The following is a 23,699-nucleotide window of genomic DNA, read 5'->3' as shown; positions in this document are numbered from 1 at the left end:
TGGTGTAGATCTCATTGAAAACAAGCTAGACTTTATTCTGAACTGGAAGACTTGTATGAACGCTATGCTGCAAATTGTAGAGGAGAACGTGCCAGAGGTGAGAACCTGTGTCCTTAATATTGTATGTCATGACCTGCAAAGCTGAGAACAACAGTCAAGTGACAGAATTGCTGCTTTTTTGTCTGTTTTTTTTTTTTGGCTTTTCTTTTGCATGGGTTTTTGCTTTGCTTGCCTGGGCTTTTTGCACTTGGGCTTTTTGTGCTTTTGCTTTTTTTTTTTCTTTTTTGGCTGGTTTTGTATATTTTTTTTTTTTTTTTTTTTTTTTTTTGTCGCTTTACCCCTCTCCTATAAAAAAAAAAAAATAGCAAAGTTGTATGGACCCCAAAATGGTACCAATAAATAAATTTAGGTTATCCCTCATCAAACACGGTCTCATGCAGCTGTCAGTTGACAAAAAGGTTGTGGCTCCCACAATGTGGAAAGTCAAGGCCAAGTTTGTTAAAAATAAAAAAAATCTTGATAGATATAGATATAGATATAGATATAGATATAGATATAGATATAGATATATAGATAGATATATAGATAGATATAGATAGATATAGATAGATATAGATAGATATAGATAGATATAGATAGATATAGATAGATATAGATAGATATAGATAGATATACACACACATACATACATACATACATACATACATACATACATACATACATACATACATACATACATACATACATACATTCTACCATATTTTTCCGTTCGAAAGACGCACCCCAAATTTAGAGATTAAAAAGGGGGGGTCCATCTTACAATCCGGTGGTCTCTTAGGCTGCTTTCACACATCCGTTTTTTGCTAAGCGGCACAATACGGCGCTTTGCAGAAAAAACGCAACCGTTTGTTTGGGGTTTTTTTGCCGCCGGTTGCGTTTTTTCCCCACATAGACTTGCATTAGCACTGTATTGTGCCGCATGGCCTTGCGTTGTGTCCGTTTTTTGCCGGATGCAGCATATTTAGCCCATGCGGCGCCCGGATGCAATGTTGCCTGGCACTTTTTTTTTGTGCGGTGAAAAAAACGCATTGCGCCGGATCGCGATTTACAATGCAAGTCTATGGACGCCGGATGCGGCGTCCTGCGGCAAAAAACGTATCCGGCCGCCGGATGTGGTTTTTTGAACTGCGCATGCTCAGTATCAAGCCGTATCAGTCAAAAAACAGACCGGCCGCATGGAAAAACTTATGCAACGGATCCGTTTTTTTCGCCGCATCTGTTGCATAGATTTTTGAGCCGGATTGTGCTGCTCAGCAAAAACCGGATGTGTGAAAGCAGCCTTACCGGTGGGGGGGGGGGGTAGCAGTAGTGCAGGGGGGGGGTCACAGGAGGCGCAGGGGCGGAGCAGGTAGGCTGCGGGCAGCAGGTGTCCTAGATGTTGTGAAGTAGGCAACTTTCAGAAGCTGTCAGCAGTGCGGGCTTCAAAGAAGTGCCCATTGGAGTCAGTGTGTGCTCGTATTGAGCGATCGGCTCAATAAGTCGAGATCTCCTCTGCGCGCGTGTCACCTCCGGGCGTCATTTTCCTTAAGTCCGATGCTGGGAGATCAATGGGCTGGAGGCGGTGTGTGTGCAGTTGAGATCTTGAGCTGAGAACTCTATCTGTGCACACGTCATTATTTGAACCCCGCACCGCTGACCTTTTCAGGATGCCCCTGCCTCACCCGCCCGCAGCACAGGCACCAGCACAGCGCCTGCCTCCTGGTAAGGTGCATTCCGATTATAAGATGCACCCCTCATTTTTTTTTCTAATTTTTTGGGAGGAAAAGTGTCTTCTAATCCGAAAAATATGGTATATAAATTCGAAGTGAACATTGTACAAAAACAAAACAAAACTAGAAAATAATGGTGGAGGGATAGCAGTTTTTCTTTTTTTTTAAATATGGGGAGATAAGGTATGCACACCAGTGACTATGTAAGGGGAATACATGAAATAGCAGAAACTGCTGTGTGAATACTGACTTGAAAAATCCAATAGCTATATGTAAGAGTGAAAATGTGAAAAAATGGAATCTGCATTACTGCCATGAACATATGAATCAAGAGATCTTTTTTTAAACATTTTTTTTAATATATTTGTATCAATTAAAACTGCAAATCTGCAAAATAAAATTAATGGTTTTTGGAAAACAAGATTTATTGTACAAATAAAAAAAAAAACTTGAGTGATGCACCAGAAATAATTAAATTCAGACGCTTATTTTTTCTTCATCGTTCCTTATGGGAGACCCAGACCATGGGTGTATAGCTTCTGCCTCCGGAGGACACACAAAGTACTACACTCAAACGTGTAGCTCCTCCCTCCTAGCATATACACCCCCTGGTAGCCAGTCCTAGCCAGTTCAATGCTTTGTGTTCAGGTCACACACACACATGCATTCTCATCTGATTTTTGATTTCAAAGAGTTGGAAGAAAAGCGGGTCCAAACTGGACTCCCGGCATGTCCCTTCTCACCCCACTGTGTCGGCGGTGCTGTTAAGGTTGATTTTACAAGGCTGGAGCCTTACATGCCGTGCTCCTTCACCATCCCTCGGGCTCTGGCTTGAAGTGGGAGCCATCACGGTTCTCACTGCTTTGCAGGAGACCGGTCTCCATCCGCAGCCCTTTCAGGACCCTGCCGGACGGAGCGCTCACCCCTCAGGGACCTGGCCCTGCGTCTCATAAGCTAAGTATTGAGACGGTATTGAGGGGTCCCTTGTACATTTATTGTGGGTAGAGTGTGTTTTTTCACTTTGCTGTGATTTCCGGCCGGTTCTCTGGTTTTTACCCGAGAACCGCGCCGATGGTGCCTGTTTGCCGGCTGCATTGTTAAATCTAGGCCCCGGCTTCGCCTGAGGCCTAGTTTCGATTTCACTGCCCCTGCATGTCAGTCATGCAGAGGGACAGTGCGGCTCCGCCCAGCGACTGTTCGGCACAGGGGAGAGACACTCCTCTCTGAGGAAAGATTCCCTCCCCTGTATATCTCCTTGGCCCTCCGGATCCCGCTCTGAGTAGGCCCCGCCCCCTCGCCTCGCTCCGGCGCCATTTTTTTCAGCGTTCTTATGCCATGTCTGCACAGCGATCGGCGCTGACTGCAGCATCTCTCTGGGGCTCTGGGCTGTGGGATCTGGAGGGCACAGAGACGATGTCAAACGGTCTGGCAAGCCACAACCTCCGGTTGTGGACCTGCTTATATACTGCTTATATACTGCTTATATACTGCAATACTCTGCTGGGGGTCATTCTGGCTCAGAGCCCCCACTTCAGCAGCATGTCTCACACGAGAAGTAAGGCTGCAAGGCTGCACTCAATATGCACTGCATGTAGGCTCGTACTGCCTGTACCGAGCACATAACCACATTGTGATTCCTGCTCTAACATGGTGGTGCCTCAGCCTGGAGTCTCATCCCCAGTGGTCCCTCCGGCTGCTCCGGCTCCGGTGGCTGAACCCCCGGCTTGGGTAGAATCCTTCTCTCCATGGGACAGCTGTCCCAGACTCTGCTGAGCATGCATTAGCCCCCTTCTCAGGGCGCCTCTGCTGCTACGGCTCGCTCAGCAAGGCCCTCAGAGGATTCTTCTTCTGGTCTCAGACCCCGTCCTCCTCACAGGAGAAGCAGGGTCCCCTCTCCTTCCTCGTCCCGCGGCTCTGATTCACGAGCTGACTCGCAGGACGAGGAGGATCCCTTTACTGGGGGCTCGGACGCTTTCCATGTCCCCCATTGATCTGTCCGAGGGTGACGCCGATATTAGTGTTTCGATTGCGTGCATTAATTCTGTACTGGACCTCAATCCGCCAGTATCAGAGGAGCAACCCTCTCTGGCAAAGAAGCACCAGTTTACCTTGCCTAAGAGAACAAGGAGTGTGTTCCTTAACCACTCCAGTTTTCAGGCCACTGTGACCAAGCCCAGGCTCTGCTCTGACAAACGCTTCCCAAAGCGTGGTTCTGATGACCGTTTTCCCTTTCCACCAGAGGTGGTCAAGGAGTGGGCTCATTCACCAAAGGTGGACCCTCCGGTGTCTAGACTCTCAGCCCGGACCGTTGTATCAGTGGCTGATGGCACCTCACTTAAGGTTTCCACTGTCCGCCAGGTTGTCCTTCTGGCCAAATCTGTATGGAGGCGGCATGGGTCTCGTTCTCCCCATCTTTTGCAGCAGGGTGGGCTTTCAAAGTCATCTCTGCTTCTCTAGAGGAGATGCATTCCCTCACAGGGACTCTATGCCCGAAATGGTTGCCTTAACTTCCAGACTTCAGTCTTTCTTTGTCGCTCCATTGGGAGACCCAGACAATTGGGTGTATAGCTTCTGCCTCCGGAGGCCACACAAAGTATTACACTTTAAAAAGTGTAACCCCTCCCCTCTGCCTATACACCCTCACGTGCATCACGGGCTCCTCAGTTTTATGCTTTGTGTTGAAGGAGGTTCACTCGAGCTCCCATTTTAGTCAGCAGCAGCTGCTGATTGTATCGGATGGAAGAAAAGAGGGCCCCCCGGCATGCTCCCTTCTCACTCCACTGAGTCGGCGGTGCTGTTAAGGTTGAGGTACCCATTGCGGGTACAAAGGCTGGAGCCACATGCCGTTTTCCTTCCCCATCCCTTAGAGGCTCTGGGGAAGTGGGATCCTAACCGGTCATCCAGGCACTGGGACCGGGCTCCCTCCGCAGCCCCTGTGGGAATCTGACGGACAGGAGACTTGGTATCATCAGGGACAGGGCCCTGCATCTAAAGGTACTCTGTGTCCCCTTGGGGACGGCGCATGGAGCGCTTGGTCTCAGACGCTGCAGCGGCTGCTGTATTGTTATGACGACCGGGACTACCGCGCCGACCGCGCCTGTTTGCCGGCCGCGGTATTAAATTTAGTCCCCGGCTTCTTGCGGCCTAGTGCCATAACTCCCGCCCCCGGGCTTGCCAGTCAGGGGTAAGGGCGGGACGGTCGATCTGACGTCGACAGTGAGGGCTGGAGCTTACTTTAGGTGTCCTCCTTCCCCCTCACTAATCACTGTGGGGCACCAGATTCCCGCACTTTATTAGTCGCCGCCCACAGCTCCCTCCTCCCCTGAGAACGCCGGCAGCCATGTTTTAAACACATTCTGCTGGTGGAGGACTTCTGGCTGCAGCTCTGGGAGACCCAAGGCAGGGAATCTGGTGGACACACACCGCTTTGGGCGGTCGGTAAGCCACGCCTGTCACCCGGTGCTGGTCCCCCTAGGGTGCCGAAGTGTATATATACATATATATTTGTATACATTTTCTCTGTTCGGCCGCATTGTTTTGCTTTTGGCTATATACCCTCAGTGATCACTCTCCTAGGAGACAACAGCATGTCGTTCACAAGGAGCCAGGGTGCCAAGACACAGGGTTATTTTGCAACCTGTACCTCTTGTGCGGCTATGCTACCTGCAGGTTCCACCTACCCTCACTGTGAGCAATGCTCGGGCCCTGTGGCACTCGCTCAGCCGGAGCCTCGGGCACTGGTGGGACCCTCTGCTCAGGTAGAACCGCCGGCTTCCCCTGTCCAGGTGGCAGGGACAGAGTTTGCAGTTTTAGCTGAGAAACTCTGAGTCACTTTCACAATCCATGGCTCAGTCTATGGACAAATGGTCTGATAAGATACTAGAAGCCTTGCAGTCCAGACCGGCCCTTACACAGGCCCCGGGCACTGCGTGGTCATCGTCCCCAGGACCCTCTCGGTCTGCGCCGCAGCGTGCTCCCGGGGTGGCCCCTAGGTATCACGTGGAGGACTGCGGCACGGACCGCAGTCCCAGACCGGCTAAGCGGGCTCACTGGGAATCTTCCCCGACTTCATCATGCTGTTCGGGGTCTCAGCTTGAGGACTCTCTGGAGGATGAAGCGGAGGTCGCAGCCCAGGGCTCTGACCCTGACGTTGCTCTCAATCTTGATACACCTGAAGGGGACGCCATAGTAAATGACCTTATAGCGTCCATCAACCAGGTGCTAGATCTTTCTCCCCCAACTCCACCTGTAGAGGAGTCGGCGTCACAGCAGGAGAAACACCAGTTTAGGTTTCCCAAGCGTACACGGAGTGCTTTTTTCGATCACTCCAACTTCAGAGATGCTGTCCAGAAGCACAGAGCATTTCCGGACAAGCGCTTTACTAAGCGCCTTAATGACACACGTTACCCCTTCCCCTCTGACGTAGTTAAGGGTTGGGCTCAATGTCCCAAGGTGGATCCTCCAGTCTCTAGACTGGCGGCTAGATCCGTAGTATCAGTGGCTGACGGTTCATCGCTCAAGGATGCCACTGACAGGCAGATAGAGCTCCTAATGAAATCCATCTATGAAGCCACAGGCGCGTCTTTTGCCCCGGCCTTTGCAGCCGTGTGGGCACTCCAAGCTATCTCAGCTTGTCTGTCTGAGATTAATGCGGTCACACGTACCTCTGCTCCGCAAGTAGCGTCTTTGACTTCTCAGGCGTCGGTATTTTCATCCTACGCCATGAATGCCGTCCTGGACTCTGCTAGCCGTACAGCGGTAGCATCCGCCAATTCGGTGGCAGTCCGCAGGGCCATGTGGCTACGCGAATGGAAGGCAGACTCTGCTTTCAAGAAGTTCTTAACCGGTTTACCATTTTCTGGCGACCGATTTGTTTGGCGAGCGATTGGATGAAATTATTAAGCAATCCAAGGGAAAGGACTCGTCCTTACCCCAGTCCAAACCAAACAGACCTCAGCAACGGAAAATTCAAGCGAGGTTTCGGTCCTTTCGGCCCTCAGCCAGATCCCAATCCTCCTCGTCCAACAGGCCACAGAAGGGCCAGAGGAACTCTCATGCATGGCGGTCTAAGTCACGTCCTCCAAAGACCGCCGGAGGCACCGTCTCCAAGGCGGCCTCCTCATGACTTTCGGCCTCCCCAAACCGCATCCTCGGTCGGTGGCAGGCTCTCCCGCTTTGGCGACGCCTGGTGGCCACATGTCCAAGACCGATGGGTGAGAGACACTGTCTCACGGTTACAGGATAGAGTTCAGCTCTCGTCCTCCAAATCGTTTCTTCAGAACATCTCCGCCCCCCGAGCGAACCGATGCGCTTTTTCAGGCGGTGAACACTCTGAAGACAGAAGGCGTTGTGATCCCCGTTCCCCTTCAGGAACGTGGTCGCGGTTTTTACTCCAACTTGTTCGTGGTGCCAAAAAAGGACGGATCATTCCGTCCCGTTTTGGACCTCAAATTGCTCAACAGACACGTGAGAACCAGACGGTTTCGCATGGAATCTCTCCGCTCTGTCATCGCTTCGATGTCCCAAGGAGACTTCCTAGCATCGATCGACATCAAAGATGCTTATCTCCACGTGCCGATCGCACCCGAGCATCAACGCTTCCTGCGTTTCGCCATCGGGGACGAACACCTTCAGTTTGTGGCACTGCCTTTCGGCCTGGCGACAGCCCCACGGGTCTTCACCAAGGTCATGGCATCCGTTGTGGCAGTCCTACACTCTCAGGGCCACTCGGTGATCCCTTACTTAGACGATTTCCTAGTCAAGGCACCCTCCCGGGTGCAATGTCAACACAGCCTGACCGTTGCTCTGGAGACTCTCCAGAGGTTCGGGTGGATCATCAATTTCCCAAAGTCAAAATTGACTCCGACCCAGTCACTGACTTACCTCGGGATGGAGTTTCATACTCTCTCAGCGATAGTCAAGCTACCGCTGGACAAACAGCGTTCGCTGCAGACAGGGGTGCACTCTCTTCTTCGGGCACAGTCACACCCTTTGAGGCGCCTTATGCACTTCCTGGGGAAGATGGTGGCAGCAATGGAGGCAGTCCCCTTTGCGCAGTTTCATCTGCGTCCACTCCAATGGGACATTCTCCGCAAATGGGACAGGAGGTCGACGTCCTTAGACAGGAACGTTTCTCTTTCTCTGGCAGCCAAAACCTCTCTTCAGTGGTGGCTTCTTCCCACTTCTCTGTCGAAGGGAAAATCCTTCCTGCCCCCATCCTGGGCTGTGGTCACGACGGACGCGAGTCTGTCAGGGTGGGGAGCGGTTTTTCTCCACCACAGGGCTCAGGGAACCTGGACTCCGACAGAGTCCTCCCTTCAGATCAATGTTCTGGAGATAAGGGCAGTGTATCTAGCCCTAAAGGCGTTCCATCGGTGGCTGGAGGGCAGGCAGATCCGCATACAGTCGGACAACGCCACGGCGGTCGCGTACATCAACCACCAGGGCGGCACGCGCAGCCGTCAAGCCTTCCAAGAAGTTCGGCGGATTCTGCTGTGGGCGGAGACCACAGCCTCCACCATCTCCGCAGTTCACATCCCGGGCGTAGAAAACTGGGAAGCAGACTTTCTCAGTCGCCAGGGCATGGACGCAGGGGAATGGTCTCTTCACCCGGACGTGTTTCAAGAGATCTGTTGCCGCTGGGGAACGCCGGACGTCGATCTCATGGCGTCTCGGCACAACAACAAAGTCCCGGCATTCATGGCACGGTCTCAGGATCACAGAGCTCTGGCGGCAGACGCATTAGTTCAGGATTGGTCGCAGTTTCGACTGCCTTTATGTATTTCCTCCTCTGGCAATGCTGCCCAGAGTGTTACGCAAGATCAGGTCTGACTGCCGCCGCGCCATCCTCGTCGCTCCAGACTGGCCGAGGAGGTCGTGGTACCCGGATCTGTGGCACCTCACGGTGGGTCAACCGTGGGCACTCCCAGACCGACCAGATTTGCTGTCTCAAGGGCCATTTTTCCATCTGAATTCTGCGGCCCTGAACCTGACTGTGTGGCCATTGAGTCCTGGCTCCTAGCGTCCTCAGGGTTATCTCAAGAGGTCATTGCCACTATGAGACAGGCCAGGAAACCGACGTCCGCCAAGATCTATCACAGGGCTTGGAGGATCTTCTTATCCTGGTGCTCTGATAAGGGTTTTACCCCCTGGCCGTTTGCCTTACCCACTTTTCTTTCCTTCCTGCAATCTGGAATGGACAAGGGTTTGTCTCTCGGCTCTCTCAAGGGACAAGTATCGGCGCTTTCCGTGTTTTTTCAAAAACGTCTAGCCAGGCTTCCGCAGGTCCGCACGTTCCTGCAGGGAGTTTGCCACATAGTCCCACCTTACAAGCGGCTGCTGGAACCCTGGGATCTTAACAGGGTTCTAAGGGCTCTTCAGAAACCACCTTTCGAGCCGCTGCGGGATGTCTCTCTATCACGTCTTTCGCAGAAGGTGGTTTTTCTAGTGGCAGTTACATCGCTCCGTAGAGTGTCAGATCTTGCAGCGCTGTCATGCAAAGCCCCCTTCCTGGTTTTTCACCAGGATAAGGTGGTTCTGCGTCCGGTCCCGGAATTCCTTCTGTCACAAACCACCGGGGGGGTCACTCAGAAATCCCCCGCGCTGGCTACCAGTACGTCACAATCGGGGGGTAACAAGTGGGGGTCACCCCTCCTTTATACCTCCCGACCGACAGACAGAGCACGTGACGCGCTCTCTAGCGCCCCTCTTATAGTCAGGCCAATTATGGAATTGCCCGACCATAAGCAAGGAGGCCGCTATACTACTTATGCCGATTATTGAAGGGTCCCCGGTGAGAGTAAGGTATATATTCCCCCGACCTCCGCGGGCGGAATATATAAAATCTCCCCGAATCTCACTGGCCTCCCCACAATAATCCTTGGCACAATTCGCTGCCACCAACCGATTTACGGTAACTATTAGCCGAACACACAGACGTGGGATTCAAGATCGAGATAACAGAACAGCCCAAGATTAATTATATAATTTAATCAGCCTAAAGCACACTAGAAACTACAATATATACAATAGGGAATCTACAGAATATACATATGTCAGAGTACAGTTACAGTCAAAGCATGGGTTACAAACAGGCATACACAGTTCCAGCAGTTACCTTGTTGCGTCTGGCCACAGGGGGGCGCTGTACCCAGGTTTCTAGGATCCTTCCCACAGATGTTTCCTACACGTGCCCCCAGCGAAAAGAACACTGGAAAATGGCCGAAGTAGGGTTATCAACCTGGGCAAATCCAGGTCCCCTCCTACCTTAGTGACCTCAGAGGGAGCACTGCTCCACCCCTGGCTTGAGTTATGGACAATCCACAACATGGAATATGGGCCATAACTTTGCCTGGGAGCGTCGTAGGCGGACGCCAATGCTCTCATTGTGACAGTTATGAATTTAGCTACAGAACGAGGGGACTCATGACCTGTCTGCCAGTTCCCCATTGGCTGATATCACGCCTGGGGCATTTCCCAATGTCCTGCTCCCATAAAAAGGGTGTGCCGGCATCGTCCGCATGCGGAGACACCATTTTTATGGTTGCCATATTTATCGGAAATATGGCTTGCGAGATATGAACCATTTTTTACTGGAGTCGTTCTGTCTGCTAGTTCCATAGCCTTGCTAATGAGATACAACTCTTGTTACAGGGTGACGGCAGGGAGTCATCCTGTGTCCATTGTTCCCACACCACCTCATCTCCATATCACAGGAGATGGCCATGGGATTTGTTGCTAAACCAGTTGTGTGAAGGAAAGGGGGGGTGACACCAGGAGAGGGCTTCCTGACATACTTGAATATCATGATTTATCGTCATATCTCCGGATTTACCTCACACCTCCCCCCTTTTGAGGGCGCTAGGGGGCAGCACACTCCGGTGTTCCCCCGTGCGCCCGTCCGCGACCTCTCCTTGTCGGGACAGCCCGTCTGCGTTACCGTGGTCACGGCCCCTTTTGTGGCGAATGGTGAAGTTGTATTGCTGGAGCGCAAGGCTCCATCGCAACAATCGCCCATTCGTCCCAGAGACGGTGTGCAACCAGCTGAGGGGATTGTGGTCCGTCTCCACGATGAAGTGGCGCCCGTATAGATAGGGTTGCAGACGCTGCAGGGCCCACACTATGGCCAGGCACTCCTTCTCCATCGTGGAATAGGCAACTTCCCTTGGTAACAGCTTCCTGCTCAGGTACAAGACTGGGTGCTCTTGGCTCGCAGAGTCCACCTGGCTGAGCACCGCACCGAGGCCGAAGTCACTGGCGTCGGTCTGTACTACAAACGGCCGCGTGAAGTCGGCTGCCTGTAGCACGGGCGGGCTGGACAGGGCGTCCTTTAGGGCCCGGAAGGCTGTCTCGCAGTCCATTGTCCAATCGACTGCAGAGGGCAGCTTCTTCTTGGTGAGGTCCGTCAAGGGCTTTGCCAGGCTACTATAGCATGGAACAAACCTCCTATAGTACCCAGCGGTCCCCAAGAAGGACATCACCTGCTTCTTGGTCCTGGGGGTGGGCCAGGATGCGATGGCTTCCACTTTCTCAGGCTCGGGCTTCAGTGTTCTCCCACCTACCCGGTGACCGAGGTACTGGACCTCGCTCATGGCCAGCTGACACTTTCCCGGCTTGATGGTCAAACCTGCCCGGTGGATCCGCCTGAGCACCTGTGCTAGATGCTCTAGGTGGTCCTCCCAGGTGGGACTGAAGACGGCAATGTCATCCAGGTACGCGGCCGCGTACCCTTCAAGTCCCTTGAGCAGGGTGTTGACCATCCGCTGGAAAGTGGCAGGGGCATTCCTCATCCCGAATGGCATCACCGTGGACTCGTACAGTCCAAATGGGGTAATAAAGGCAGAGCGTTCCCTGGCCTTGCGAGTCAGGGGGATCTGCCAATATCCCCGGCTCAGATCCATGATGGTCAGGTACTGAGCCCCGGCCAACTGATCGAGCAGGTCATCGATGCGTGGCATTGGGTACGCATCGGCGACCGTGACCGCATTGAGCCCCCTGTAGTCCACGCAGAACCGAGTGGTTCGGTCCTTCTTAGGGACGAGGACTACAGGCGAGGCCCAAGCGCTGTTGGATGCCTGGATCACCCCCAGCTTCAGCATCTCGTCAATCTCCTGGCGCATGTGTTGCTGCACCTCCAGGGAGACCCGATATGCTGAACGCCGGATCGGGGGATGATCCCCAGTGTCCACGTGATGGACAGCCAAGTCAGTCCTTCCGGGCTGGTTGGTAAACAACCCCCGGAAGGGGAGGAGGGTGGCCCACAGCTGGGACCGTTGGTCTTCCAAGAGCTGGTGGCCAACCTCCACATCCTCAATGGATCCGCCTGCCCTAACCTGGGCTAGCATATCCAAGAGGGTTTCCGCTTCTCCCTCCTCGGGCAGGTTGCACACGGGGAGCGCACATGCCTCCCGCTCATGATGTGCCTTCATCATGTTCACATGGAAGGGCTTCCGCCTTCCACGGGCAGGGTCCAGGGTGACCAGGTACGTTACAGGGTTGAGCTGCTGGTACACGAGGTATGGGCCTTCCCAGGCTGCCTGAAGCTTGTCCTGTGGTACGGGGACCAGTACCCACACCTTTTGACCCACTTGGTAGGTCCTCTCACAAGCGTTCTGGTCGTACCAACGCTTCTGATCGGCCTGGGCTTGAGCCATATTGTCGTGTACCAGTTGCGTCAAGGCCTGCATTTTGTCCCGGAAGCGCATGACATACTCGATAACCGACACTCCATGGGTGGCCAAATCCCCTTCCCAAGCCTCTTTCACCAGAGCCAGGGGGCCCCGCACACGTCGCCCGTACAGGAGCTCAAACGGTGAGAATCCTGTTGAGGCCTGTGGAACCTCCCGGTAAGCAAATAACAGGTGTGGGAGATACCGCTCCCAGTCACGCCCATGGGAGTCGACCAACATCTTAAGCATCTGCTTTAAGGTGCCATTGAACCGCTCGCACAGGCCATTAGTCTGTGGATGGTACGGGCTGGCCACCAGATGTCGCACCTGGACTTGCTTACAGAGGGCCTCCATCAGCTGGGACATGAATTGGGTCCCCCGGTCAGTGAGCATTTCCTGGGGAAAACCCACTCGGGAGAAAATCTCCAGCAATGCGGTGGCCACCTTGTCAGCCCGAATGGACGACAAGGCCACTGCTTCTGGGTACCGGGTGGCATAGTCCACTACCGTCAGTATGAAGCGTTTCCCGGAGCTGCTGGGGATGGCCAGCGGGCCGACCAGATCCACAGCCACCCTCCTGAAAGGCTCATCGATGATGGGCAGAGATACCAGTGGGGCTTTGGGGCGTGGCCCCGCCTTCCCCACTCTCTGACAGGTTTCACACGAACGGCAGTAGGCAGCCACATCGGCCCCCATTTTTGGCCAGTAGAAATGCTGGTTTAACCTGGCCTTGGTCTTAGCGATCCCTAGGTGTCCGGCCATCGGAATCTCATGTGCGATCCGCAACAACTCCGTCCGGAACGGATAGGGTACCACCAACTGTCGGTCCCTGGGCCACGCCTCCGGTGAACCCTGCTGGACCGTGGCCCGGTACAGCCGTCCTTGGTCCCAGACCACTCGCTCCGGGTCCGAGTCCGAGGGAGGCTGTGCCGCCTGCTCCTTAAGAGCTTTCAGGCTGTCGTCAGCTTCTAACGCTGCCTGAAACCCCTGACTAGATGTGGCCAGAATCGACGAGACTGTCACATCTTCGGTCAGTACCCCGGGACCTGTGTCCTGGCCTCCACCTGACTCGGCTGCCACTTGGTCAGAAGGGGAAGAGCTATCTGACCTCCGGGAGGCCCCTTGGCTTCCGGCACTCCCACTGCGGGTGACAGCGGCCACAGCCGCTGCGACCGTGGGTCGTGCCTGCTCCTCCTCCGTTCCTGACCAAGTCGCCGGTTCAGGCAGACCGACCTGGCTTCCTGACACCCCGGTTGTGGGGGAACCATGCACCGAGATCTTACCTGGGAGCACTTCCGCTCCTGGACCGGCCCCAATCTCACCTGCCTGTTCCCCTCCTGCAGCAACAGAACCCCGCTGTGAAATCTCTGGGGACCCCACATTTGCTGTGGTAGCCCCCACCCCACACACTGGTCCTCCCCCTGCAGCACCCTGCTCTCTGCTTATCCCTGCAGAGGGCAACAGATCCCAGCTCACAGGCTGGTTACTTGTAGAGGCATTGTCACACCTTTCTCTGACCCCCTCCCCTCCTGTCACAGCTGCAGCTGCGTGTGTGTCTATGGTGTCTGTGCAAGCAGAAATATCAGAGTTCACTCCCTCCTCCCTTACATCATTCATAGATAACACATTAACATTGTCCGGAGGCATGTCAGTACTGGCTGAAGGTTCAGCCCTTGGTTGGGGCCCAAACTGGGAGGTTATCTGCCCCAAATCTGTCCCAAGTAGCACGTTTGCGGGGATCCGATCAGTTACCCCCACCTCCCTCACCCCTCGCCCTGCGCCCCAGTCCACATAAATGTCAGCAACAGGCAGCGCCGGGTCAATGCCTCCAATCCCGGAGACAGCGAGGGTTTTTCCAGGGATCAAGTCTTGGGGGGACACCATCTCAGGCCGCACCAGAGTCACCTCCGAGGCGCTGTCTCGCAGTCCTATGGTCACAGACCGGCCGACGGTGACAGGTTGGAAGCTGTCCAGGGACCTACCACCACCCCCACCCACACAATACGCCTTGGGCGGCCCTTGGGACGGGGACGGAGCCGGGGCCTTGGGACGCTGAGGGCACATGGCCTTGAAGTGTCCAGGTAGGTTGCACTGGTGGCACCGTCTTGGTTCCGCCACGGGCCTGGAGAGGGGAGTTGAGGGGGACACCCCCTGCAGTCTAGGGGCAGGTGGGGCAGTCGCAGAATTCATCTTACCCCCTCTCCAGGTGCTGCTGGTGGCCGCTCTCCTGGCCTCAGGGGCCCGGTTGTTGGTGTAGTCATCGGCAAGGGCAGCTGTAGCCGTGGACCCCTTTGGCTTCTGGTCTCGGATGAACTGGCGGAGATCCTCAGGGCAGTTCCACAAGAGTTGCTCCGTGATGAACAAGTCCAGGATCTCCGGTCCGGTGGAAAGCTGCAGGCCTTGGGTCCAGTGGTCGGCAGCTCGGGCAAGTGCCCGCCGGTGGTCAGCCCAGGAGTCCTTTGGTCCCTTCTGTAGGCTCCGGAACTTCTTGCGGTAGGACTCTGGAGTGAGGTTGTACTGTTGGATCAGGGCCCGCTTGATGGTGTCGTAGCCCTGATCTGCCTCAGCAGGCAAGTCCCCAAGGATATCCAGGGCCTTACCCCTTAAACGGGGGGTCAGGTATTTGGCCCACTGGTCCTTGTCCAGATGGTGCTGCAAGCAAGTCCGTTCAAAAGCAGTCAAGAAAGAGTCCAAGTCTCCATCCTTCTCCAGCACTGGGAAGTCCTCAACACGGACCTTTGGAAGTTTGGTGTCTCGAAGGTCACATGTGGCTGATGAGGGCCGGAGCTGAGCTAGCTGCAGCTGGTAGTCACGGTCTGCCTGTCGCTCTCGCTCTTCACGCGCTGCCTGCCGCTCTCGCTCCGCAGCCTCACGCTCTGCGTGCCGCTCCGCAGCCTCAGCGTCACGCGCTGCCTGCCGCTCTACCCTGCGCTCTGCCAGGAGTTCCTTGTAGCCCTTCTGGTTTCCAGCCTGGAGAAGGGCCATAGCCATTTGAAGAAGGCTATCCGAGCCTCCCAGGCTCGGTGGAATGGCACGTGGTGATCTGCGGCACGCTGCAGAGCTAGGCGATTCACTGTCCCTTTCAGAGCGGAGGGCTGGCATCTGGCTCGTTGAGGAACCTTGGGTGAGCTCCTCCTCATCTTGTCCAGCAGTGCCAGGTTGCGCAATGTCCTCGGCAGAACGGTTTTCTGGCGTCGAGCTCCTGGAGGACTCGTGGGCAACCTCCTCATTGCTGTCCACAGCACCGTCCTCCCTCTCTTCGGCTCCTGCCTTAGCATTGGCCAGTTGCATAGCTCTGCTCCTGGTGCCATCAGCCATTCTTGCAGACTTTTGGTCACTGACACAGAACTGACACCTGATGCCTCCACACACCTTACAGTATCTGCACTCTGACACTCTAGTGTTGAGCTAGTCTGAAGACCCCAGCAGCCACAGCTGCTGCAGGCAGTCTTTAGTGTCTGGGAGTATGGGTCTCACACTCACACACACTATTATCTCGATCCCACCGCTATGCCACCAATATGTCACAAACCACCGGGGGGGTCACTCAGAAATCCCCCGCGCTGGCTACCAGTACGTCACAATCGGGGGGTAACAAGTGGGGGTCACCCCTCCTTTATACCTCCCGACCGACAGACAGAGCACGTGACGCGCTCTCTAGCGCCCCTCTTATAGTCAGGCCAATTATGGAATTGCCCGACCATAAGCAAGGAGGCCGCTATACTACTTATGCCGATTATTGAAGGGTCCCCGGTGAGAGTAAGGTATATATTCCCCCGACCTCCGCGGGCGGAATATATAAAATCTCCCCGAATCTCACTGGCCTCCCCACAATAATCCTTGGCACAATTCGCTGCCACCAACCGATTTACGGTAACTATTAGCCGAACACACAGACGTGGGATTCAAGATCGAGATAACAGAACAGCCCAAGATTAATTATATAATTTAATCAGCCTAAAGCACACTAGAAACTACAATATATACAATAGGGAATCTACAGAATATACATATGTCAGAGTACAGTTACAGTCAAAGCATGGGTTACAAACAGGCATACACAGTTCCAGCAGTTACCTTGTTGCGTCTGGCCACAGGGGGGCGCTGTACCCAGGTTTCTAGGATCCTTCCCACAGATGTTTCCTACACGTGCCCCCAGCGAAAAGAACACTGGAAAATGGCCGAAGTAGGGTTATCAACCTGGGCAAATCCAGGTCCCCTCCTACCTTAGTGACCTCAGAGGGAGCACTGCTCCACCCCTGGCTTGAGTTATGGACAATCCACAACATGGAATATGGGCCATAACTTTGCCTGGGAGCGTCGTAGGCGGACGCCAATGCTCTCATTGTGACAGTTATGAATTTAGCTACAGAACGAGGGGACTCATGACCTGTCTGCCAGTTCCCCATTGGCTGATATCACGCCTGGGGCATTTCCCAATGTCCTGCTCCCATAAAAAGGGTGTGCCGGCATCGTCCGCATGCGGAGACACCATTTTTATGGTTGCCATATTTATCGGAAATATGGCTTGCGAGATATGAACCATTTTTTACTGGAGTCGTTCTGTCTGCTAGTTCCATAGCCTTGCTAATGAGATACAACTCTTGTTACAGGGTGACGGCAGGGAGTCATCCTGTGTCCATTGTTCCCACACCACCTCATCTCCATATCACAGGAGATGGCCATGGGATTTGTTGCTAAACCAGTTGTGTGAAGGAAAGGGGGGGTGACACCAGGAGAGGGCTTCCTGACATACTTGAATATCATGATTTATCGTCATATCTCCGGATTTACCTCACACCTTCCTAAGGTGGTATCCCCTTTTCATCTCAATCAGGATATCTCCTTACCTTCATTTTGCCCTCATCCAGTTCACCAATGTGAAAAGGATTTGCACTTGTTAGATCTGGTGAGAGCACTCCGGCTCTACGTGTCTCGCACGGCGCCACTGCGCCGTTCTGATGCGCTCTTTGTCCTTGTCGCTGGCCAGCGTAAGGGGTCGCAGGCTTCCAGGTCAACCTTGGCTCGGTGGATCAAGGAACCGATCTTTGAAGCCTACCGTTCTTCGGGGCTTCCGATTCCTTCAGGGCTGAAAGCCCATTCTACCAGAGCCGTGGGTGCGTCCTGGGCATTGCGGCACCGGGCTACGGCTCAGCAGGTGTGTCAGGCGGCTACCTGGTCTAGTCTGCACACTTTCACAAAACACTATCAAGTGCATACCTATGCTTCGGCAGATGCCAGTCTAGGTAGGCGAGTCCTCCAGGCGGCGGTTACCCACCTGTAAGAGGGGGCCGTTTTCGGCTCTTTTTATCGGGGTATTCTTTTACCCACCCAGGGACTGCTTTTGGACGTCCCAATTGTCTGGGTCTCCCAATGGAGCGACAAAGAAGAAGGGAATTTTGTTTACCGTAAATTCCTTTTCTTCTAGCTCCTATTGGGAGACCCAGCACCCGCCCCTGTTCCCTTCGGGCTGTTGTTCTTTTGTGTACACATGTTGTTCATGTTGAATTGTTCTTTTGGTTCATGGTTCAGTTCTCCGAACATCCTTCGGATTGAATTTACCTTAGACCAATTTATAAGTTTACCTCCTTCCTGCTTTTGCACCAAAACTGAGGAGCCCGTGATGCACGGGAGGGTGTATAGGCAGAGGGGAGGGGTTACACTTTTTAAAGTGTAATACTTTGTGTGGCCTCCGGAGGCAGAAGCTATACACCCAATTGTCTGGGTCTCCCAATAGGAGCTAGAAGAAAAGGAATTTACGGTAAACAAAATTCCCTTCTTTCATCCTATGCCATGTCTGCCATGCTGGAGACTCTCACCGCACTGCGGTGGCCTCGGCTAATTCCCTCGCTATCCGCAGGCTCCTGTGGCTTCGAGAGTGGAAGGCAGATGCTTCTAAAGAAGTTCCTTGCTGGGCTCCCTTTTGCTGGGACCAGACTATTCGGGAACAACTGGATGAAATTATTAAGGAAGCTCTTGGCGGGAAGAGGTCTTCCATGCCACAAACCTAAACCAGGAAACCTGTCCAGGGCAGGAATCAGTCGAGGTTTCGTTCCTTTCGTTCCTCCATGTGATCGTCCTCTAAGCCCTCGGCCTCGTCCACTAGCTCAGCCAAGGATCGTAAACCCAACTGGCGCATGAAGCCGCGTCCTCAGAAGACCGCAGGAGCTGCTGCCACTAAGTCGGCCTCCTCCTGGCTATCTGGCCACGCCAGCAACGTCCTTGGTCGGTGGCAGGCTCTCCCACTTTGGCGACGTGTGGTTTCAACACGTCTCCAATCAGTGGGTGCGGGATACCATCTCCCACGGCTACAGGATAGAATTCTATCCAGCCCGCCAAACAGATTTTTTCTGTCAACTCCCCCCTGCTCCAAGGCCGCCGCCTTCTCTCAGGCCGTGGCATTCTTGCAGGCCAATGGAGTAATTGTACCGGTTCCCAACTGGGAACGGTTCTGAGATTTCTATTTAAATCTATTCCTAGTCCCCGAAAAGGACGGTGCCTTCCGACCTGGATCTCAAGCTTCTCATCAAGCATGTTCAGGTGCGGCATTTTCGCATGGAGTCTCTGCGATCAATCAATGACCCAAGGAGATTCCCTAGCATCCATCGACATCAGAGATGGCTATCTGCATGTGCCAATCGCAGTTTCACACCAGCGTTGGCTACGTTTTGCAATCTGAGTGCAACATTTCCAATTCGTGGCTCTTCCCTTGGGGTTAGCCACGGCCTCTCGAGTATTCTCAAGGTCATGGCAGCAGTGATTGCGGTCCTGCACGTCTAGGGGTTGGCAGTGATCCTTTTGTCCTGGACGACCTTCTAGTCAGGGCTTCATCCAGTGCAGACTGTTAGCGGAGTGCCTCGCTCACTCTCGCCACTCTAGCCAATTTGGGTGGCTTGTCATTCTGTCCAAGTCCACTCTGACTTCGACCCAGAAGTTCACGTACCCAGGGACGCAATTCGAGACTCTGCCGGCACTTGTGAAGCTGCCCTTAGTCAAACAGCAGTCCCTCCATCTGGCGGTGCGCTCTTTCCTGAGGCCCCGACGTCGTTCCATCAGGCACCTAATGCAGGCGCTGGATCAGATGGTGGCGTCAATGGAAGAGATTCCCTTGCCCAGTTCCATCTGCGTCCTCTGCAGCTGGACATTTTCCGCTGTTGGAACAAGCGGACTTCCTCCTTCCACGGGGTGGTGGCTTCGCCACAGACCAGGGGCTCGTTTCAGTGGTGGCTTCGGCCCCTCTCTCTCAGGGACGCTCCTTCCTGGCCCCGTCCCGGGTGATCCTCACCAGGATGCTAGTCTATCCGGCTGGGGAGCAGTATATCTCCACCATGGAGCGCAGGGCACTTGGACTCCGTCCGAATCAGCCCTCTGGATCAATGTGCTGGGAATCAGAGCTGTGTTTCTAGCTCTCTTGGCCTTTCACCATCTGTTGGCGGCCAGGCACATTCGAGTCCAGTCAGACAACGCCACAGCGTTTGCCTACATCAACCTCCAGGGCGGGACACTCAGCCGCCTGGCAATGTTGGAGGTTCAACGCATTCTTCAGTGGACGGAGGACTCCTAGTCCACCATATCCGCAGTCCACATCCCAGACGTGGAAAACTGGGAGGCAGATTATCTCAGCCGTCAAACTGTGGACAGCGGCGAGTGGGTTCTGCATCCGGCAGTGTTTCGGTCAATCTGCCGCAAGTAGGGCTCTCCGGATGTGGATCTTCGCTCCACGATCCTCAGGCTTTTGCAGCAGACGCACTGGTTCAAGATTGGTCCCAGCTTCGTCTGTCTTACGTGTTTCACCCTCTAGCTCTTGCCCAGAGTCCTGCGCAAGATCAGAATGGAGGGCCGTCGGGTCATTCTCATTGCTCCAGACTGACCCAGGCGAGCTTGGTACCCTGACTTGCTCCATCTGTCCGTGGAGGTGCCATGGCATCTCCCGGACTGTCCAGACCCTCTCTCACGAGGTCAGTCTTTCCGCCAGAATCCTGCGGCTCTCAGATTGACGGCGTGGCTTTTGAGTCCTGGATCTTGACGACTTCTGGTATCCCTCCTGAAGTCATCTCCACTATGACTCGGGCTCGGAAGTATCCTTTGGCCTTTTTTTGCCTTGCCGACCCTCCTGTTCCTTCTACAGTCCGGTCTGCAGCTAGGACTATCCCTCAATTCCCTCAAGGGACAGGTCTCGGCTCTGTCAGTGTTGTGCCAGCGGCGTATCGCCCGGCTGGCTCAGGTGTGCTCCTTCATGCAGGGCGCATCTCACATCATTCCGCCTTACCGGCGGCCTTTGGAGCCCTGGGACCTTAATCCGGTCCTCACGGCTTCCGGAAACCCCCCTTTGAGCCTCTTAGGGAGGTTTCTTTGTTTCGTCTTTCACAGAAAGTGGTCTTTCTAGTGGCCATAACTTCCCTCAAGAGAGTCTCTGTTTTGGCTGCACTCTCTTCGGAGTCACCCCTTTTTTGGTTTTTCATCAAGACAAGGTGGTTCTCCGTCCGACTCCGGACTTTCTCCCTAAGGTGGTTGCTGCTTCCACCTTAACCGGGACATTTCCCTGCCTTCCTTTTGTCCGGCTCCTGTTCCTCGCTTTGAAAAGGCGTTGCATACTCTGGATCTGGTGCGGGCGCTCCGGATCTATGTGTCTCGCACCGCTGTTCTTAGGCGGTGCACCTCTCTTTTGTGCTGACCACTGGTCAGCGTAAGGGCCTCTCGGCATCTAAGCCGACCCTGGCTCGTTGGATTAGGTCGGCCATTTCCGATACCTACCAGTGTACTCAAGTGCCTCTCCCGCCGGGGATCAAGGCACACTTGACCAGAGCTGTCGGTGCCTCTTAGGCTTTCAGGCCCAGGCTACGGCTCAGCAGGTCTGTCAGACTGCCACTTGGACTAGTCTGCATACCTTTTCGAAGCACTACCAAGTGCATGCTCATGCTTCGGCAGATGCGAGCTTGGGCAGACGCATCCTTCAGGCTGCTGTCGCCCATTTGTGAAGTTAGGTTTCGCCTACTTCTCAGTTTTTCTGTTTATTCCCACCCATGGACTGCTTTGGAACGTCCCATGGTCTGGGTCTCCCATAAGGAACGATGAAGAAAAAGAGAATTTTGTTACTTACCGTAAATTCTTTTTCTTTGTCGCTCCATTGGGAGACCCGGACAATTGGGTTGTATAGCTATGCCTCCGGAGGCCACACAAAGCATTACACTAAAAGTGTAAAGCCCCTCCCCTTCTGCCTATACACCCCCCGTGCTCACGGTCTCCTCAGTTTCATTGCTTTGTGCGAAGGAGGCAGACATCCACGCATAGCTCCACAGCTTAGTCAGCAGCAGCTGCTGACTATGTCGGATGGAAGAAAAGAGGGCCCATAACAGGGCCCCCAGCATGCTCCCTTCTCACCCCACTCTTATCGGCGTTGTTGTTAAGGTTGAGGTATCCATTGCGGGTACGGAGGCTGGAGCCCACATGCTGTTTTCCTTCCCCATTCCCTTTAGGGCTCTGGGTGAAGTGGGATCCTAATCGGTCTCCAGGCACTGAGACCGTGCTCCATCCACAGCCCCTGGGGATTCTGCTGGACAAGGAGCCGAGTATCGTCAGGGACAAGGCCCTGCTACTTTGAGGTACTCTGTGTCCCCGTGGGGACCGCGCATGGAGCGCTGGTGCCATACACATTACAACACTGCTGGGTGTGTTAGTGCGCCGGGCATGGAGCGCTTGTGCCAGACACTTTCCAGCTCTGCTGGGTGTGTTAGTGCGCCGGACATGGAGCGTTTGTGCCACACACTTCCAGCTCTGCTGGGTGTGTTAGTGCGCTGGACATTGAGTGCTTGTGCAGACACTTTCCAGCACTGCTGGGTCTGTTAGTGCGCCGGGCATGGAGCGCTTGGGCCAGACACTTTCCAGCACGGCTGGATGTGTTAGTGCGCCGGACATTAGTGCCAGACACTTTCCGGCACTGCTGGAGGTGTTAGTGCCGGGGGACCACCGCGCGGCCGCGCTTATTGCCGGCCGCGCTTATAACTTTAGTCCCCGGCTTCTGCGGCCTAGTGTCGTTCTTTCCCGCCCACAGGCCTGCCAGTCAGCATACATTAGTATTCTCCTCCCTCCTCACACAGTACAGTGGGGCACTGGATTCCCGCACTTTTCTTGGGCACGCCCACAGTCTCCTCCTTCCCACAGAACGCCGGCAGCCATTCCTGTCGGCGATTCAGACGCTGGAGAGGAGAGACAACACAGGGAGACCCAGGCAGGGAATCTGGTGACCACACAACCGCTCTGAGCGGTCGGTAAGCAGCACCTGTGGTGCTGGCCCCACTGAGTACCGAAGTGTGTATATATATATATATATATATAGGCTTATAGGCTATACATTGCACTGTACGGTCGCTCTGCTTGATTTTTGGCTATATACCCTCCTGGTTGTTCTCAGAGGAGACAACATGTCATCTGCAAAAAGCACGGGTGCCAAAGCACAGGCGTACTTTGCAAACTGTACCTCATGTACAGCTGTACTACCGGCAGGGTCCACTGACCCTCATTGTGTGCAATGCTCGGCCCCTGGGGCACTTGTTCAGCCAGAGCCTCTGCTGCAGGTGGCCCAGGTGGATCCACCTGCTACCACTGTCCAGGTGACAGGGACGGAGTTTGCAGCCTTTGCTGACAAACTGTCTGAGACTATGGATAAATGGTCTGCTAAAATACTGGAAGCATTGCAGTCCAGACCGGTGATTCAGGCCCCAGACACTGTCCAATCCTTGACCCCAGGTCCCCCTCAATTGGAACAGCAATGTGCCCCGGGGGTAACCCACAGGTTCCGGGGTGAGGTTTCTGACACGGACCGCAGTCCCCGGCCGCCCAAGCGGGGTCGCTGGGAAATTCCCTCCAGTTCATCACACTGTTCAGGGTCCCAGCAGGGGGACTCTCTGGAGGATGAAGCGGATGTATCAGATCAGGATTCTGATCCTGAAGCCGCTCTCAACCTAGATACACCTGAAGGTGACGCAGTAGTGAATGACCTTATAGCGACCATCAATCAGGTGTTGGATATTTCTCCCCCAGCTCCTCCAATTGAGGAGTCTGCTTCTCAGGAGAAATTCCGTTTCAGGTTTCCAAAGCGTACATTAAATATGTTTCTGGATCACTCTGACTTCAGAGAGGCAATCCAGAAAAACCGAGACTGTCCAGACAAGCGTTTTTCCAAGCGCCTTAAGGACACACGTTATCCCTTCCCCCCCGAGGTTGTCAAGGGCTGGACTCAGTGTCCTAAGGTGGATCCTCCAAT

General features: G+C 54.2%; 1 protein-coding gene across 1 annotated transcript in view; it reads left to right on the top strand.

Moving 5' to 3' along the window:
• NXF1 (nuclear RNA export factor 1) overlaps positions 1-23,699 on the top strand; it is a 173,889-nt gene that overhangs the window by 82,489 nt on the left and 67,701 nt on the right. Inside the window, 1 exon segment of the mRNA XM_075326585.1 lies at positions 9-97. Within this exon segment, the coding sequence (XP_075182700.1) occupies positions 9-97 (89 nt within the window).

Source organism: Anomaloglossus baeobatrachus, chromosome 10, assembly GCF_048569485.1.
Source record: "Anomaloglossus baeobatrachus isolate aAnoBae1 chromosome 10, aAnoBae1.hap1, whole genome shotgun sequence".
NCBI lineage: Eukaryota > Metazoa > Chordata > Amphibia > Anura > Aromobatidae > Anomaloglossus > Anomaloglossus baeobatrachus.
This window is presented reverse-complemented; position numbering and strand designations above follow the sequence as displayed.